General features: G+C 44.9%; 1 protein-coding gene across 1 annotated transcript in view; it reads left to right on the top strand.

The window, feature by feature from the left end:
* The window catches only part of LOC143808706 (cytochrome P450 2K4-like), a 101,138-nt gene extending 89,890 nt beyond the window's left edge, over nucleotides 1-11,248 (top strand). The window contains exon 10 of the mRNA XM_077291636.1: nucleotides 8,692-11,248. Coding sequence (XP_077147751.1) covers nucleotides 8,692-8,870 — 179 coding nt within the window. The 3' untranslated portion in view covers nucleotides 8,871-11,248. The remainder of the gene's footprint in view (nucleotides 1-8,691) is intronic.
* The last annotated feature ends 9,537 nt before the right edge of the window (nucleotides 11,249-20,785 follow it).

The following is a 20,785-nucleotide window of genomic DNA, read 5'->3' as shown; positions in this document are numbered from 1 at the left end:
TATGACCCCAATGGCAGAGGATCTCAGAGGTCTCAGCAAAGTCTGCAAACACAAAAAATCAGCTCATAGGGAAGTGGTAACAAGGCTGACCGTATATCTGATCCTAGCACAACAACTAGCAGTAGCCGGGGAACGTACCTACGTTGATTCTAGACGTCTCGCGCCAGCCGGAGAACTAACTAACCCTATAAGGGAAAATAAGACCTTTCTTGCCTCCAGAGAAAAGACCCCAAAGTTAAATACAAGCCCCCAACAAATAATAACGGTGAGATAAGAAGAAAAGACAAACGTAAGAATGAACTAGGTTGTAGCAAAGAGAGGCCCACTGACTAATAGCAGAATATAGGAAGATGACATACGGTCAGCAAAAAACCCTATCAAAATATCCACGCTGAATATTCAAGAACCCCCGAACCGACTAACGGAATGGGGGGAGAATATCAGCCCCCTAGAGCTTCCAGCAATATCAGGAATCACATTTTGAACAAGCTGGACAAAAATTAGAACAATGCAGATAAACAAAAATAAGGAAGCAGGACTTAGCTTATCTTGCAAAGAACCAGGACCAGCAGACAGGAGCAAACAGAAATGAACTGATTACAACGATGCCAGGCACCAGACTGAGAATCCAGGAAGTTTAAATAGCAACACCCCTGGCCTAACGAACCAGGTGGGTACCAAGCTGGGGAAAGACAATCCCAGTGCCATACCACTAGTGACCACAAGAGGGAGCCAAGAAGTATAGTTCACAACAGTACCCCCCCTTTAAGGAGGGGTCACCGAACCCTCACCAAGACCACCAGGGCGATCAGGATGAGCAGCGTAAAAGGCACGAACCAAATCAGCCGCATGAACATCAGAGGCGACCACCCAGGAATTATCCTCCTGACCATAGCCCTTCCATTTGACCAGATACTGAAGCCTCCATCTAGAGAGATGAGAATCCAAGATCTTCTCCACCACGTACTCACCTCGTACTCGCCCTCAACCAACACCGGAGCAGGAGGCTCAACAGAAGGAACCACAGGCACAACGTACCGCCGCAGCAAAGACCTATGGAACACGTTGTGAATGGCAAACGACACCGGAAGATCCAAACGAAAGGACACTGGATTAAGGATTTCCAAAATCTTATAAGGACCAATGAAGCGAGGCTTGAATTTAGGAGAGGAGACCTTCATAGGAACAAACCGAGAAGACAGCCACACCAAATCCCCAACACGAAGTCGGGGACCCACACCGCGGCGGCGGTTGTCAAAACGCTGAGCCTTCTCCTGTGACAACTTTAAGTTTTCCACCACATGACTCCAAATCCGCTGCAACCTATCCACCACGGAATCTACTCCAGGACAGTCAGAAGGCTCAACATGTCCCGAGGAAAAATGAGGATGAAAAACAGAGTTGCAGAAAAATGGCGAAACCAAAGTAGCGGAACTAGCCCGATTATTAAGGGCAAACTCAGCCAATGGCAAGAAGGTCACCCAATCATCCTGATCCGCAGAAACAAAACACCTCAAATAAGCCTCCAGTGTCTGATTAGTTCGCTCCGTTTGGCCATTAGTCTGAGGATGAAAGGCAGACGAAAATGACAAATCAATGCCCATCTTAGCACAAAAGGATCGCCAGAACCTGGACACAAACTGGGATCCTCTGTCAGACACGATATTCTCAGGAATGCCGTGCAAACGAACCACATTCTGAAAGAACAAAGGAACCAGATCGGAAGAGGAAGGCAACTTAGGCAAGGGCACCAAATGGACCATCTTGGAAAAGCGATCACACACCACCCAGATGACAGACATTCCTTGAGACACCGGAAGATCTGAAATGAAATCCATGGAAATGTGTGTCCAAGGACTCTTCGGGACGGGCAAAGGCAAAAGCAACCCGCTGGCACGAAAACAGCAAGGCTTAGCCCGAGCGCAAGTCCCACAGGACTGCACAAATGACCGCACATCCCGTGACAAGGAAGGCCACCAAAAGGACCTAGCTACCAAATCTCTGGTGCCAAAAATCCCCGGATGCCCTGCCAACACCGAGGAATGAACCTCGGAAATGACTCTGCTGGTCCATTTATCAGGAACAAACAGTCTGTCAGGTGGACAAGAGTCAGGTCTACCAGCCTGAAATCTCTGCAACACACGTTGCAAATCAGGAGAAATGGCCGACAAGATTACTCCCTCTTTAAGAATACCAGCCGGCTCTGAGACTCCAGGAGAGTCAGGCACAAAGCTCCTAGAAAGAGCATCAGCCTTCACATTCTTCGAACCAGGCAGGTACGAGACCACAAAGTCAAAACGGGAGAAAAACAATGACCAACAAGCCTGTCTAGGATTCAGGTGCTTAGCAGACTCGAGATACATCAGATTTTTGTGATCAGTCAAGACCACCACACGATGCTTAGCACCCTCGAGCCAATGACGCCACTCCTCAAATGCCCACTTCATGGCCAACAACTCCCGATTCCCAACATCATAGTTCCGCTCAGCAGGCGAAAACTTCCTAGAAAAAAAAGCACATGGTCTCATTACAGAGCAACCAGAGCCTCTCTGCGACAAAACAGCCCCTGCACCGATCTCAGAAGCATCCACATCAACCTGAAAGGGAAGTGAGACATCAGGCTGACACAAAACAGGCGCCGAAGTAAACCGGCGCTTCAGCTCCTGGAAGGCCTCCACGGCTGCAGGAGCATAATTAGCAACATCAGAACCTTTCTTGGTCATATCCGTCAAAGGTTTAACAACGCTAGAAAAGTTAGCGATAAAACGACGGTAGAAGTTAGCAAAACCCAAGAACTTCTGAAGACTCTTAACAGACGTGGGTTGAGTCCAATCATGAATAGCTCGGACCTTGACCGGGTCCATCTCCACAGCAGAAGGGGAGAAAATAAAACCCAAAAAGGGAACCTTCTGCACTCCAAAGAGACACTTTGAGCCCTTCACAAACAAAGCATTCTCACGCAAAACCTGAAACACCATCCTGACCTGCTTTACATGAGAGTCCCAATCATCAGAAAAAACCAGAATATCATCCAGATAAACAATCATAAATTTATCCAGATATTTCCGGAAGATGTCATGCATAAAGGACTGAAACACTGAAGGAGCATTAGAGAGCCCAAAAGGCATCACCAAGTACTCAAAATGACCTTCGGGCGTATTAAATGCAGTTTTCCATTCATCTCCCTGCTTAATGCGCACAAGGTTGTACGCACCACGAAGATCTATCTTGGTGAACCACCTGGCACCCTTGATCCGGGCAAACAAGTCCGACAATAGAGGCAAAGGATACTGAAATTTAACAGTGATTTTATTCAGAAGCCGATAGTCTATACAAGTCTCAAAGATCCGTCCTACTTGCCCACAAAAAAGAATCCCGCACCAAGAGGGGAAGAGGATGGACGAATATGCCCCTTCTCCAAAGACTCCTTGATATAAGAACGCATTGCGGCATGCTCAGGTACAGACAGATTAAATAATCTTCCCTTAGGAAATTTACTACCCGGAATCAAATCTATAGCGCAGTCACAGTCCCTATGAGGAGGAAGAACACTGGACCTGGACTCACTGAATACATCCTGATAGTCAAACAAATACTCAGGAACTTCTGAAGGAGTAGAGGAAGCAATAGACACCGGCGGAGAATCGCAATGAATTCCCTGACAGCCCCAACTTGACACAGACATAGCCCTCCAATCCAAAACTGGATTATGGGTCTGTAACCATGGCAGACCTAAAACGACCAAATCATGCATTTTATGCAGAACAAGAAAACGAATCACCTCCCGATGTTCAGGAGTCGTGCACATGGTCACTTGTGTCCAAAACTGCGGTTTATTTTCCGCCAATGGCGTAGCATCAATTCCTCTAAGAGGGATAGGATTTTCTAAAGGCTCCAGAACAAAATCACAGCGTTTGGCAAACGACAAGTCCATAAGACTCAGGGCAGCACCTGAATCCACAAACGCCAAAGCAGGGTAGGAAGACAATGAGCAAATTAAAGTCACAGACAAAATAAATTTAGGTTGCAAATTACCAATGGCGACAGGACTAACAACCTTTGTTAGGCGTTTAGAGCATGCTGATATAACATGTGTAGAATCACCACAGTAAAAACACAACCCATTCTGACGTCTATCACATTGCATTAAATCAGGTGTCTGTTCAGACAACACCGCCAGAGGATTAGCGGATTTGCGCTCCCGCAAATGCCGGTCAATCTGAATGGCCAGCGCCATAGAATCATTCAGACTTGTAGGAATGGAGAAACCCACCATCACATTCTTAATTGCTTCAGAAAGGCCATTTCTGAAATTTGCGGCCAGAGCACACTCATTCCACTGAGTAAGCACGGACCATTTCCGAAATTTTTGGCAGTACACTTCAGCTTCATCCTGGCCCTGAGAGATAGCCAGCAAAGCTTTTTCTGCCTGAATTTCAAGATTGGGCTCCTCATAAAGCAATCCGAGCGCCAGAAAAAACGCATCAATATTTGCCAATGCCGGATCTCCTGGCGCCAACGAGAAAGCCCAATCCTGAGGGTCGCCCCGCAAGAAGGAGATAACAATTTTAACTTGCTGAGCTGAGTCTCCAGACGAACGAAGTCTCAAAGATAGAAACAATTTACAATTATTCCTAAAATTCCTAAATTTAAATCGATCTCCAGAGAACAGCTCAGGAATAGGTATTTTAGGTTCTGGCATAGGACTACTAGTAACAAAATCCTGAATGCTCTGCACACGTGCAGCAAGCTGATCCACACTAGTAATCAGAGTCTGGACATTCATGTCTGCAGCAAAGCTCAAAGCCACTCAGAGAAAAAGGGGAGGAAGAAAAAAAAAAAAAACTCAGAATTTCTTTTCTTTTAATCCCACTTCTGCAATGCATTAACTACTCACTTAGGCCTGGCATACTGTTATGACCCCAATGGCAGAGGATCTCAGAGGTCTCAGCAAAGTCTGCAAACACAAAAAAACAGCTCATAGGGAAGTGGTAACTAGGCTGACCGTATACCTGATCCTAGCACAACAACTAGCAGTAGCCGGGGAACGTACCTACGTTGATTCTAGACGTCTCGCGCCAGCCGGAGAACTAACTAACCCTATAAGGGAAAAAAAGACCTTTCTTGCCTCCAGAGAAAAGACCCCAAAGTTAAATACAAGCCCCCAACAAATAATAACGGTGAGATAAGAAGAAAAGACAAACGTAAGAATGAACTAGGTTGTAGCAAAGAGAGGCCCACTGACTAATAGCAGAATATAGGAAGATGACTTATACGGTCAGCAAAAAACCCTATCAAAATATCCACGCTGAATATTCAAGAACCCCCGAACCGACTAACGGAATGGGGGGAGAATATCAGCCCCCTAGAGCTTCCAGCAATATCAGGAATCACATTTTGTACAAGCTGGACAAAAATTAGAACAATGCAGATAAACAAAAATAAGGAAGCAGGACTTAGCTTATCTTGCAAAGAACCAGGACCAGCAGACAGGAGCAAACAGAAATGAACTGATTACAACGATGCCAGGCACCAGACTGAGAATCCAGGAAGTTTAAATAGCAACACCCCTGGCCTAACGAACCAGGTGGGTACCAAGCTGGGGAAAGACAATCCCAGTGCCATACCACTAGTGACCACAAGAGGGAGCCAAGAAGTATAGTTCACAACAACAGACCCCATTCCTCCTTAATTACGGCCAGCATCCGCAGGTTCCTGTACCTATGCCCGTGTCTTCTCCCGATTCCAGGGTGGCAGACTGGGCTGTGGAGGCACGTGACATTTGGGACCACACTCAGGATGCCATCCGGGCTTCCAAGGAGAGGAGAATGAGGTCATCCACCGATGCACATCGGCGTCCCGATCTGACCTTTGCTCCTGGCGACTTAGTGTGGCTCTCCACCCGTAACATCAGGCTGCGAGTTGAGTCCACTAAGTTTGCACCTTGCTACTTTGGTCCCTTCAAGGTCCTGAAACAAGTTAACCCTGTGGTCTACCGTCTGGCCCTTCCTCCACACCTAGGTATCACCGACACCTTTCACGTGTCTCTTCTAAAGCCCGTTCACATGTCCCGGTTTTCTGAGTCATCTGCCGGGACATTGGGTTCATCTACGGATGACTATGAAGTGAACGCTATCTTGGGGTGTAAGGTGATACATGGCAAAACATTTATTTGGTGGATTGGAAGGACTATGGCCCAGAAGACAGATCCTGGGAGCCTGTTGAGCACATTCGGGCTCCACAACTCATTGCTGCATTTAAGAGTAGCGAGGCCCAAGGAGGGGGGTAATGTTAGGTGTTGAGTTCCCGCCGCTGCATAGGGGGAATCTCAAACCACCTCCACTATGGTCTCTCATTCTTCTTCAGCCGCAATGCAGCCTGCTCAGTGGAGACATCGGTCCCAGCGTCTGGCTCAGGCAGATACTGTGTGCTTGGTTACTGCTGATCTTCCAGGCTCAGCCATTGTAACCAGCACTGTCCTGCTGCGAGCAGATGCTCCTGGGACTAAGTCCTGCTTTTCCACTACTAAGCATGTCCAAGGGACGACCTCTCATTGGAGGTCGGGGGTCACATGCTCAGGTCCTGAAGCAGTTCCTATTGGACCACTAGGAAGGTCCTGGAGAGCTTACTCTATAAAAGGTTCTCATAGCCACAAAGCCATGCGCTAGTATCAACTTATGTTTATGAGCTTTAGCTACCTTGTGGTCTGTCTGCATGGGCTCAGGGATGGCTGTATAGCCATTAGAATTCTGGCACCTCCTGAGATGAGTTTGTGTGTGTGAATTTTGGGCTGGCATATAGCCACTAGAATTCCAGCACCTCCGGAGAGGAGTTGTTTGTGTGCTATGCTGACTGTATGACCAATGTATGCTACCTGCTCTGTTAGTTAGCTGTGATCCTCTGTGAGGTTGACAGGGCACAGCGTTATTCTAATCCCGGCAACTCTGTGAAGCAACAGAGTTTGCTCCTGTACAGACCGGGTGACGGAGCCCGTTTCTATTCAGGCGTTGCACCATATAGTGCTGCCATTTACTAGCAGCAGGTTCCACTCCTGCATGGTGGACCCCGGGCTGCGAAAGCACCTATATTATCTCAATATTTACTCGGTGCGTTCCGCCAGCCCTAACACATAGTGGGAAAACAATAAGAGCAAAATGTAGTCACTTTTGACCTGGTGAAAGGTCTTTTTTAAATATTTTTTTTTACAATATTTATTACTCCCACAATGGGATTTGAACATAAGGTCATTTGGTCACCTTTGTCATATATTGCATGATGAAAAGGGGTTTTCACATGAACAAAAGTTCATTTTAATCAATAGATCTTGGAATAATACTAAGTTCGACAATTGGATGTGTTAAATAAAAATGTTTCTGTGCTGAGATAATCTTACAAATATGCCCCTGCTATGTGCTGTGTAATGGCCGTGTCTGACCGTGCAGTAACATGGTCTGATCATACCACAGCTCCTGGGCAGGGGGAAAAGCAAAAACGATTATACAGACATCACAGCAGGGGATCACTGCTGATTCTTTTTGTGAGCTAAAACATTTCCCTGCCTATTTTTAATCAATGTTTTACTTCAAAGAAAAAATAATTTTCGATCCCGTGCTGTAATGTCTTTGTAGTTTCACCCCAACCCCCCCGCCCAGTATCTATGGTATGATCAGGCCATATTCTCTGCATGGTCAGACACAAAAAATATGCTTCCGTGGAGCTTTAACTCCCTAAGTCAATAGTGTTTTGTTTTTGCTCTTATTTTATCTCTACAGCACCACTAAGTTTTCAGAGGTTTTTTTTTTTTTGTTTAGTTGTTTTTGTTTTCAAATCCATTGTTGTTTTTCACAGCAAAATAAAGCAACTAAAGGTACCGTCACACTCAGTGACGCTGCGGTGATATAGACAATGAGCCGACCTAAACTAGATCGCTGCAGCGTCGCTGTTTAGGTCGCTGTAGACACGTCAAACACAGCAACTCCAGAAAGATGCAGGAGCGATCCAGTGACGTAACGATGACTCACTTCTCATTCTCGCTGGTTGTTAGCTCCATTACATCCAATGTTATCGTCGTTGCTTTTGATGTCAAGCATGACGATACACGCCGACCTGGTGATGAAATAAAGTTCTGGACTTCTAGCTCTGACCAGCGATGGCACAGCGGGATCCAGATTGCTGCTGCGTGTCAAACACAACGAGATCTCTATCCAGGACACTGCAACGTCACGGATCGTTGTCGTTCTCGTTGCAAAGTTGCTGAGTGTGACAGTACCTTTAGAAGGTTTCCCCCAATTAGTGGAAACCCCTTTAATAGGTTCCATAACTGGCAGACCGACAGACTAATTATACATTGCAATGGCAGTTGGAGACCTTTTGCCTACTTGCCAAAAGTGTTGATTTTGCCAAAACAATCCTGCAAAGCAGACTGGAAAATCGGTGGAGTTTATTGAAACATATCCCAAAAGTCGGTGATGTCAGGAATTCTTAAGGAATTCCCACTAGTAGTGAAGGAAATGTTGGTATGTAAGTAATTATGCAATTGGTACCCTGCAGTGGAGTCATTGGGTTGGAAGAGGGAGCACCTTCCCGTCGTCTCACCACACTGATGTCGTGGTAGCTTCAATCCGCTTGAGCAAAAAAGATGATTAATGTCTGAATTCATTCATGTATTTATATATTTGTATTCCTTTCTAGGTAAGAGAAGTTGTGCTGGAGAGACCTTGGCTAAAATGGAGATATTTATCTTCTTTACATCATTGTTGCAAAGCTTCACATTCCATCCACCACCTGGAGCAAAACTGGACCTCACTCCTGCCATGGGGGCAACAAATGCCCCCCTACCTTATGAAATCTGTGCTGTATCTCGCAGATAGACTATGATCAGTGATCACCTTCAGTCCTAATGTGATGGATACGTCAATTCACAGGAAAAAAATAATTGCAGTTTGGGATCTACATTTTGAAATCTACCAGAATATCAGGAACATTGACATGTGATGGACAGAGGATGTTGCTGTGATTTTGTTTGATCTATTTGCATGTCCCTTTCTACAAATAATTATGATAGACCCACAATACTTTAATGCACTTTCTCCATAGTTATGTCTTCATCTTGAATGTCCATAATGTTCATTCGACCTTCAATCCCAATGTCATGGATACGTCAATTCATAGGAAAAACATAATTGAAGTTTGAGGCCTGTTCTTTACTGGTCTATATGAGCCATCATGAATTAATCTGACAATAGCACTAGTCAAGACTCATGTGAGACCTCACACTTTCACAAACTTTCCAATAGGTAGCTCTTCTACCTCTGAGTCAAGGCCAATAGAAAAACACCCCATAGTAAAGATCTTGTGGTCTTAAGTCTGTATTCTCCAGGTAAATCCAGGTCCCTTTCCACCATAATTATAACAGATCCACAAAGTTTTATTGCAATTTCTCCATAGTTATGTCTTCATCTTGAATGTCCATAATGTTCATTCGCTGCTACTTGACCTGTTCTTCACCAGTCTATATGAGCCATCATGAATTGATCTGATAATGGCACTGGTCAAGGCTCATGTGAGACATCATACTTTCACAAACTACCAATAGGTAGCTCTTCTACTTCTGAGTCAAGGCCAACAGAAAAACATCCTAAAGTAAAGATCTTCTGGTCCTCAGACTGTATTCTCCAGGAAATCCAGGTGTACTATTTGGCCACAATTGATGTTCAGTTTAGTGTTACTGTACGTATGTATGAGGAACATACTTTGCCTTAGGCAGTTTCACCGACTTCATATGTAGCAGGTTTTGGAATCCAAAATATTTGAATGCTCGTCTATCTCTAAACATTCACCAGATCCATGTAAAAGTGAAGGTGATGGGTAGATTTGATTCCCTATGAGAAAATTAGGTGCACATTGAATTTGATAGGAGAGGGTTAAAAATAATTGAATTTTATGTTTACTTCTCTTGAGCCTTCTTCTTGCTTGTCCTGCCACCACAGCTTCCTGCACAGTCCTAGGCTTTCTACTCCTTAGTCTTATCTTTGATATTTCCATGGTTGAGTACGCGCGAAACTGTCAAGTAGTCTTTGATGCACATCACTTTCTCCAAGTGTGCTATGCCCCATATGACCATGTTGGGTTTAGTCAACTAGGAAATGTGCTGGACTCAAGAAAGAAACAAAAAGGAGAGAATTCTAAGTTCAAGCATGGAACTGTGGCAGTGGATTAAGCAAGAAGAGGAGGAGACCCCAAGAAAGTTGAGATCGTTGTTTTTTGCAAACCTTCTGATTTAAAATTGCATGATGTTCGTGAATTGAATCCCTAAATATTTGGATCATTCAGAGTCTCAATTTTGAAGGAAATTTACAAGACAAAATGAGTCTTTTAGAACTGATTCACTTGCTCAATTCTAGTCCAAATAATAGAGGAAAGTGAAGATCGCTAAAATGAATTTAAACCACAGAATGCAGAAACTTTTGGAATTAGCTCCAAGAAAAAGTTGTAAATTTCCTGATATCTTCATGATGACATTACGCACCTATATTATGCGCTTCATGACCAGAGGTATTTCCGTTATTGCGTTTTCACTTTTTGCTCCCCTTCTTAGCAGAGCCATAACTTTTTTATTTTTCCATCAATGTGGCCATGTGGGGGCTAGTTTTTTTGTGGGACAAGTTGGACTTTTGAACGACACCATTGGTTTTAACATATTGTGTACTGGAAAATGGGAAAAAAAACTCCAAGTGCGGTGAAATAGCAAACAAAGTGCAATTCAATATTTTTTTTACCATGTTCACTAAATGCTAAAACTGACCTGATATTATGATTCTCCAGGTTATTATGAGTTCATTGACACCAAACATGTCTAGGTTCTTTTTTTATCCAAGTGGTGAATAAAAATCCAAAATTTGGTAAAAAAAAAAAAATGCTGCCATTTTCCAAGACCTGTAGCATCTCCATTTTTTTGTGATCTGTGGCTGGGTGAGGGATTATTTTTTGCATGCTGGGCTGACGTTTTTATTAATACCATTTTGGTGTAGATGAGATCTTTTAATAGTCTGTTATTGCAAAGTAGTTTTGACCCAAAAAAAGTAATTCTGAGGTTTTTACTTTTTTTCTCTAGCAATTGGGTTAACTATTTTTTTCTGTTGATAGATCAGGCAGTTCTGTAAGCAATGATACCAAATATGTGTATGTTTGATTTTTCTTTTATTGTTTTATTTTGAATGGGGCGAGAGGGGCATGATTTGAACTTATATATATATATATATATATATATATATATATATATATATATATATATATATATATATATATATATATTATATATATATTATATATTTTTTAGGTTTTTTTTGCTTTTTCCTTCCTTCAATAGTCTCCATGGGAGACTAGAAATTGCAGTTGTCTGATTGCCTCTGCTTACACACAGGCGATAATCAGATCACCTGTGTGTAAGAGAAATGCCCACGTGTTATGAGCACCTACCGCTGGGCGGCCCTGATAGCAATCCAGCAATGACAACCACAGGGGTCTGCTGTGAAAATCGGGTTGTCATGTCAACCCATCAGTGACCTGCGATCATGTGACACAGGCACCGATGGGCATAATTAGTGACAGGCTTCTGGTAAGTGCGAGTTATGAGCCGCTGTCAGAGATTGACAGCGGCATTTAACTAGTTATCAGCCGTAGGTGGATCGTGATTCACCTGTGACTGTTGCGGGCACATGTCAGCTGTAAAAATCAGCTGTGATATGCCTGGAAAGGTGCAGGCTCAGTGCCGGAGCCTGCACCAAACAGGAGGAGTCCGACATCGGCGTACTATTACGACCTACAGTGTGTCAGAAAGGGATTAATACTTGTAGATAAAAATAATACAATTGAGAATGTGCAGGAACTTAGCTTTGTTGCCCACTAGAGCGGTAAGAGGTGGAGGTGGCATGGAAGCTATCGAACCCTCCAGAGATACCAGGAATACATATGAGACTCCTACCTCAGTACCCATGTAGCTGGTTGTTAGGGACAACGGTCATGCTTTAGATATATTATTTTCTTACATATTGCCATCTATGTATGTTTTATGATAATAAATGTTGATGTTCATTGTGAAATAATTACTATCATGAGTTTATTATTCATCTGTAGTATTATAAAATAAATACATTTATTTATTTGCCTTCCATTCTGTTAAAATTGTTAGGTAGTCGGACTCCTAGACTAATAAAGCCTGTGCACTAAAAGAGCTGCCAAAAATTAGGAGGGTCTGCAATACCCCCTGGAAGACACTTAGAGGAGGGCCTCAGAAACCATGTATTTCACAGTTTTAATTGTAGAAGTTAGTCTCATACACATCCTATAAAAATTATGAAGAACGGCATCATACATACCTTGGAGAAATTAAGAGCAGGGGCCGTCTGATGACCCCCTAAAAATTATGAGTGAGGGCCACCTATTTAACCTCTAAATATTATGAGAGAGAGAACAGCAGGATAACCCTGTTGATGTGGAGGAGGAGAAGGACAAGAAAAAGAAGAAACCATGAACCATATTCCTTTTTTGTGGGGGTTAGAAGGGGTACATGGGAATACACAAAAAAATAACATTTGAATTGGCTTTCTGTTCCACTGCTGTCATTCACTGGGGTTGAGAAGTCTGGGATAGTGATGAATGAACATGATTGCCACTGCTCGATACTCCATCAATCATCAGGGTGCTCGGGAATACCCATTACTTCATCGAGTACTGTAGGTATAGCCCTTCATGTATCGTGGCTGTTAGAAAGGCAATAAACGCCATGTTGGTTAATGGCATTACTGTGATTGGCCGGCCATATTGTGTCATCGGGTCTTATATGAGACACGGTGATGCAATGCTCGGCACACTATCCTCTGGAAGCAATTCAGGGAGAGTTGATCAGAGCCTAGATTAGAGCAGGCATATAGGCTGGGATTAATTGCTATTACAGTACTTGTATTACCACTGCTGCACTATTAAAACAAAAGTCCTTTTCAGGGCTATATACTGTCCGTGTTGAAATGCACCCTGGCAGACAGAGATTTTGTCAAGGAATGGGTGATATTGTCTGCAACATGCTGGTATTGAATGGTGGGCACCACAATATAGTCAACATCAAATAGTCCGGGATCAACCTTATGAATAAAAGTAAGTATATAGAACAAAAAAGAAAAAAGTATGTATAACAACATGGAACATCCCAAACAAAAAATCTTTATTCAAATCCAGTGGGTTCATAAAAGACAAGGGACAACACCATGGTTTAAAAACATGGTCTAAAAAAGCCAACGTGGCTAAGGAAGAGACAGACCAGATATGGCCATCCCCAGGACAAAGTTATTCTTATACTTTAAGGCACAACCCTAATGAGTTCAAATCAGAACATTACAAACTGGGCACAACAATGTCATAATCGCATATAAAACACAGTGAATATCAATGATCTTCCCTCCATTCAGTTCAATGGTTGGTATACTGCCAGCCTTGTTTAAGGAAGAATAGAGTGCATATAGACATGATAATCCTGAAAACATGAAATAAGCCAAAAGATATAAATAATTTCCACAGCAAGAAAGGCAGAATGGAGTAAACGAGGGATAACATCCCAAAGAGAAGCCCGTGCCGGCTTGGTCTGTGGACCTCAGTAATGGCCTGGAACTCACTCACTTTCCCTACAGACTACCATTTATATATATATGGGGAGTCACCTAGCAAGTAGGATCAAAAGCTCCCCCTGGTGGCCTGGAGTGTCAATGCGTAGCATGTTTGTGGTACCTGGTTGTAGTTATCCCTTCTTGCCTTCAAGAGTAACATCACTCTCCCCGTGTGGAAAGCAATGCTACTGTGTGATGACCAGGACCCTGGGGCACCACAAATGCAGCACATGACATGATGGGGGTGCAGAATGAGAGCAGCACATGACAGGATGGGGGCGCAGGATGGGAGCAGCACATGAAACAATTGGGGTGCAGGATGGGAGCAGCACATGACAGCATGAGGGTGCAGGATTAGGAGCACCACATGACAGGATGGGGGTGCAGGATGGGAGCAGCACATGCCAGCATGGGGAGCAGGAGGAGGAGCACCACTTGACAGGATTGGGGTGCAGGATGGGAGCAGCAAATGACAGCATGGGGGTGCAGAATAGGAGCACTACATGACAGGATGGGGGCGCAGGATGGGAGCAGCACATGACAGAATGGGGCGCAGGATGGGAGCAGCACATGAAAATGGGGGCACAGGATGGGAGCAGCACATGACAGAACGGGGGCGCAGGATGGGAGAAGCCCATGACAGAATGGAGATGCAGGATGGGAGCACCATGTGACACAATGGAGGCACAGGATGGGAGCAGCACATGACAGCATGGGGGTGCAGGATGGGAGCACCAAATGACAGGATGGGGCGCAGGATGGGAGCACATGACAGGATGATGGCTCATGAAGAGAGTAGCAGATGATAGAATGGGGCGCAGGATGAAAGCCGCACATGACAGGGTGGGGGCGAAGGATGAAAGCTCCACATGACAGGATGGGGAGCAGGATGGGAGCAGCACATAACAGTTGGGGTGTGCAGGATGAGGAACACCACATGACAGGATGGAGGCGCAGGATGGGAACACCACATGACAGGATTGGGGTGCAGGATGGGAGCACATGACAACATGAGGGCTCAGGAAGAGAGCAGCACATGACTAGATGGGGGCTGCACATGACAGGATGGGGGCGCGAGACGTAGCAGCACATGACAAGATTAGGACGCAGGATGGAAGCACCACATATCAGGATGGAGACCATATACCAATATAAATGCTCGCCACCCGGACATAGAACAGGTTCAATAGCTAGTATATATATATATATATATATATATATATATATATATATATATATATACAGTATATATATATATATATATATATATATTTATATATATATATATATATCTACTGTGTGTGTTTGTAATATATATATATATCCATTACACAGTACATACACATCCTGTAGATACACATACATATACCATATATGCAAACACACATACTGTACATAAACACAGATACACATACATATACCGTACATACATACACACATACTGTACATACATACACGCAGATACTACGCATACATATACCGTATATGCAATCACACACATATACCATACATACACACAGATACACATACATATACCGTCATACGTACAACATACTGTACATACACGCATATATTGTACATACACACACATACCGTACATACAGATAGATACATATATAATACATGCATACACACACAAATACCGTACATACATACAAACACACATACTCGTACCGTACATACATATACACACATACCGTACATACACACACATATATCATATATACATACACACATATACTGAAGATGCACACTTAAAGTTATATACACATATAGTATGCACATAATGTACACACTTATACATACACATATACTGTACATACATGCATATAAACATACATATATACCATATATACATATTTATCGCACATACACAGAAACACACATATACTGTACAGTACATACAGACACACAAAGACATACACATATACTGTACATGCATATACATACTCCCCCTGAGGAAGGCACCTTGCCGAAATGCGCATAGGGGTTGCGGCTAGTGTTGAGCATTCCGATACCGCAAGTATCGGGTATCGGCCGATACTTGCGGTATCGGAATTCCGATACCGAGATCCGATACTTTTGTGGTATCGGGAATCGGTATCGGAACAACATTAATGTGTAAAATAAAGAATTAAAATAAAAAATATTGATATACTCACCTGTCCGGAGGCCCCTGCACCTTACCGCTGTTAACCGGCAGCTTCCGTTGCTTAAAATGAGCGCGTTTAGGGCCTTCCATGACGTCACGGCTTCTGATTGGTCGCGTGCCGCCCATGTGACCGCCACGCGACCAATCACAAGCCGTGACGTCATTCTCAGGTCCTAAATTCCTAGAATGAGGAATTTAGGACCTGAGAATTACGTCACGGCTTGTGATTGGTCGCATGGCGGTCACATGAGCGGCCGCCCCCATTTTGGGTTCACTCTGCTGTGAATTCAGTTAGGGACAGGACCCTGCTGTTCTGAGAAACAGGTTGAGCTAGTGATTTGCTTTATTGTGCATTACCCAGGATACTTTATCAACCGCTGTGTGAGAAGCTTTCTTTTGCCCTGCAGCGCTGTTCACGGCTGTCTGTGAGGTCTCTGTGTGTGAGTGCAGCTCACGTTGTCGTGTGTTCTGCAGCCACCTCTGGTTGGAGTCCGCTCAGCATGCGTCACTGCCTCATACATTGTGCTTTTTGCATTAGTGCTGCTCATTTTTCCTGATTTCTCCTATTATGTGGTTCCATCTGTATCCAGCTAGATTGCTTGCAAACACTATATAGGAATAGATAGAGGAGCCTTTCTGCAGCCTTGCAGCACTAGTGCACAGTTCTCTGCATTGTTCATGGCTGTCTGTAAGGTCTCTGTGTGTGAGTGCAGCTCACGCTGTAGTGTGTTCTGCAGCCACCTTCGGTTGTAGTGTGCTCAGCATGCGTCACTGCCACATACATTGTCCTTTTTTGCATTAGTGCTGCTCATTTTTCCTGATTTCTCTTATTAGTGTGGTTCCATCCGTATCCAGCTAGATTGCTTGCAAACACTATATAGGAGTAGATAGAGGAGCCTTTCTGCAGCCTTGTGCTAGTGCACAGTTCTCTGCACTGTTCATGGCTGTCTGTGAGGTCTCTGTGTGTGAGTACAGCTCACGCTGTAGTGTATTCTGCAGCCACTGCCGGTTGTAGTCTGCTCAGCATGCGTCACTGCCTCATACATTGTCCTTTTTTGCAATAGTGCTGCTCATTTTTCCTGATTTCTCCTATTAGTGAGGTTCCATCCGTATCCAGCTAGATTGCTTGCAAACACTATATAGGAGTAGATAGAGGAGCCTTTCTGCAGCCTTGCAGCACTAGTGCACAGTTCTCTGCACTGTTCACAGATTTCTGGGAGGTCTCTATGTGTGAGTGCAGCTCACGCTGTAGTGTGCTCCGCAGCCACCTCCGATTGTAGTCCGCTCAGCATGCGTCACTGCCTCACACATTGTCCTTTTTTGCATTAGTGCTGCTCATTTTTCCTGATTTCTCCTATTAGTATGGTTCCATCCATATCCAGCTAGATTGCTTGCAAACACTATATAGGAGTAGATAGAGGAGCCTTTCTGCAGCCTTGCAGCACTAGTGCACAGTTCTCTGCACTGTTCACGGATTTCTGGGAGGTCTCTATGTGTGAGTGCAGCTCACGCTGTAGTGTGTTCTGCAGCCACCTCCGGTTGTAGTCCGCTCAGCGTGCGTCACTGCCTCATACATTGTCCTTTTTTGCATTAGTGCTGCTCATTCTTCCTGAATTTCTCCTATTAGTGTGGTTCCATCCGTATCCAGCTAGATTGCTTGCAAAAAACTATATAGGAGAAGATAGAGGAGCCTTTCTGCAGCCTTGTGCCCTGCAGCCCCAGCCAGATTAGTATTAGTCTATTTTTTGGAGCCTCATCTATTGCATTGTAGGTTACCTTGCTGCATTGTAATAGCTACAAAAAGTTTGTGATACTATCTTTTACATCTTTGGGCACATCCAGTGTCTTTTTGTGAAAAAAAAGTTAATAAAGTTGACAAAACACTCCACTTTACAGTTGTGTAGGCCAAATTAGCTCATATTAAAGTCTACTCCACACTTTATAAAATTAGTGTTTCTTATACCTGTTAGCAGCTGTTCAGGAATAAGCACACTCAGCATCCCCCAGTTTTACCAGGGAACAGTCCTTTATGCGCAGCTTTGTAGGAGCTCGCCATACCCCACTGCTGCGGGAGGAACAAATTGAAGCTGTTGCCAGATGGATGGCAGCTAATGCATCAAATTCAATTAGCTCCAGATCCTCTCAGGTCCAGAGCACTGAAGAGCATCCATCTGTCTCTTCACCACCTGCCAAATTGCCCAGGCAGTCAGAGAGCCCTGGAAAGGAGCCATCTCTACTTCTGTTATCTGAATCTCTTGGCTTGGAAAGAGGGGGCCTGCCAAGCAGCATTCCAGAAATTGAAGAAGAGGCAGTATGCAGTGATGCGCAACCGATTTGTCTCTCTGAATCTGAAGAGGTGGGTGGGCCAGTGCCTATGGTCAGCACACCTCAGTATGCATCTGATGATGAGACTCAGGTGCCACTTTCTGGTGCATACTGTGCTGTTGAGACTACCAAGGAGATGCAATTGTTTGAAGAGGGTAGTGTAGATGATGAGGTCCTTGAACCATCATGGCGTGAGGTACAGGAAGGTGGTGGGAGCAGCTCTGAGGAAGAAATTCCCCGAATGGCCCAAAAAGGAGGGAGAGGAAGGGGGCAGACTTGGTTGCCTGTAGCCTCCACTTCGGCACCCATTAGGAGCATGCATCTTCCAAAACCCAAAACGGGTGCTCCCAAGATTTGCAATTCCTGGTCCTTTTTTGACACAGTTGCAGATGACATTTGCTTTGTCAAATGCAAGCTGTGTAATCAGAAACTGAAAAGAGGGGAAAAATGTCAGCAACCTCAATACCACAAATATGTGGAAACATGTGCGGACCAAGCACGTGGTGCAGTTACAAAGACACACTGAAGACCTAGGCCAATCTACAGCGCCACCTTCCACCTCTTCAGCTCGTGTTGTAGAATTTTCCTTCAGCTTACGCACAGCTGGTCCAGCTTCCGCACAGGATCGCCATGGAAGAATCTCTGGCACTGTTGTACAGAGACGCAGTGTCATTCCACACACAGCACCACATTCCCTGTCATCCTCACACTCCCAGGCCAGTCTACAGCCATCGGTAGAACAAGCATGGGAGAAAAGGCGCCCATACTCGACAAACCACCCCCAAGCACAGGCTCTGAATGCTGGCATTTCAAAACTACTGTCCCTTGAAATGCTCTCATTCAGGCTGGTGGAGACTGACACGTTCCGCAACTTCATGGCATTGGCAGTCCCACAATACAACGTGCCCAGCCGCTTTTATTTCAGGACGCAAGCCATCCCTGCCCTGCACAAGCATGTGGAGGGAAAAATTAAACATGCGCTACTAAACGCCGTCAGTAGCAAGGTCCACCTGACCACCGATGCGTGGAACAGTAACCATGGACAGGAACGATACCTTTCCCTCACTGCCCATTGGGTAAATGTTGTGGAGCCGGGTACAGATCGTGAGAGTGGCGCTGTACGTGTTCTGCCAACTGCAAGGATTGCAGGAATCCAGTCTGTACACGTTGACTCCTCCTCATACTCCAGTTCTTTTGAATCAGCGCTGCAGGAGCCGTCTGTTATGACCCCAGTGGACAGGGTCTCAGAGGAACGTGTAAGTCTGCAAGATACAAAAATCCAGCTCATAGGGCTGTGGTAACTGGGTTGACCAAATAGCTACTCCTAACGCCAACACTAGAAGTAGCCGGGGATCATGCCTACGGTGATCGCTAGATGACTCGCGCCAGCCGGAGAATCTAACTACCCCTAGGAGAAGAAAACAAAGACCTCTCTTGCCTCCAGAGAAAGGGACCCCAAAGCAAGATACAAGCCCCCCACAAATAATAACGGTGAGGTAAGAGGAAATGACAAACACAGAAATGAACCAGGTTCAGCAAAGAGAGGCCAGCTTACTAATAGCAGAATATAGCAAGATAACTTATCTGGTCAACAAAAACCCTATAAAAATCCACGCTGGAGATTCAAGAACCCCCGAACCGTCTAACGGTCCGGGGGGAGAACACCAGCCCCCTAGAGCTTCCAGCAAAGGTCAGGATACAGATAGGAACAAGCTGGACAAAAATACCAAACAAAACAAAAGCAAAAAGCAAAGAAGCAGACTTAGCTTGAAAAACAGGAACCAGGATCAGAGGACAAGAGCACAACAGATTAGCTCTGATTTCAACGATGCCAGGCATTGAACTGAAGGTCCAGGGAGCTTATATAGCAACGCCCCTGAACTAACGGCCCAGGTGAGGATATAGGAAAAGACAGACGCTCCAGAGTCAAATCACTAATGACCACTAGAGGGAGCAAAAAGCAAAATCACAACAGTACCCCCCCCTTAGTGAGGGGTCACCGAACCCTCACCACGACCACCAGGGCGATCAGGATGAGCGGCATGAAAGGCACGAACTAAATCGGCCGCATGAACATCAGAGGCGACCACCCAGGAATTATCTTCCTGACCATAGCCCTTCCACTTGACCAGGTACTGAAGCCTCCGCCTGGAGAGACGAGAATCCAAGATCTTCTCCACCACGTACTCCAACTCGCCCTCAACCAACACCGGAGCAGGAGGCTCAGCAGAAGGAACCACAGGCACAACGTACCGCCGCAACAAGGACCTATGAAACACATTGTGGATAGCAAACGACACAGGTAGATCCAGGCGAAAGGATACAGGATTAAGAATTTCCAATATCTTGTAAGGACCAATAAAACGAGGTTTAAATTTGGGAGAGGAAACCTTCATAGGAACAAAGCGGGAAGAAAGCCACACCAAATCCCCAACACGTAGTCGGGGACCCACACCGCGGCGGCGGTTGGCAAAGCGCTGAGCCCTCTCCTGTGACAACTTCAAGTTGTCCACCACAAGATTCCAGATCCGCTGCAACCTATCCACCACAGAATCCACCCCAGGGCAGTCAGAAGGTTCCACATGACCCGAAGAAAAACGAGGGTGGAAACCAGAGTTGCAGAAAAACGGCGAAACCAAGGTGGCGGAAC

This window comes from Ranitomeya variabilis, chromosome 2 (genome assembly GCF_051348905.1).
Source record: "Ranitomeya variabilis isolate aRanVar5 chromosome 2, aRanVar5.hap1, whole genome shotgun sequence".
Lineage (NCBI taxonomy): Eukaryota > Metazoa > Chordata > Amphibia > Anura > Dendrobatidae > Ranitomeya > Ranitomeya variabilis.
This window is presented reverse-complemented; position numbering and strand designations above follow the sequence as displayed.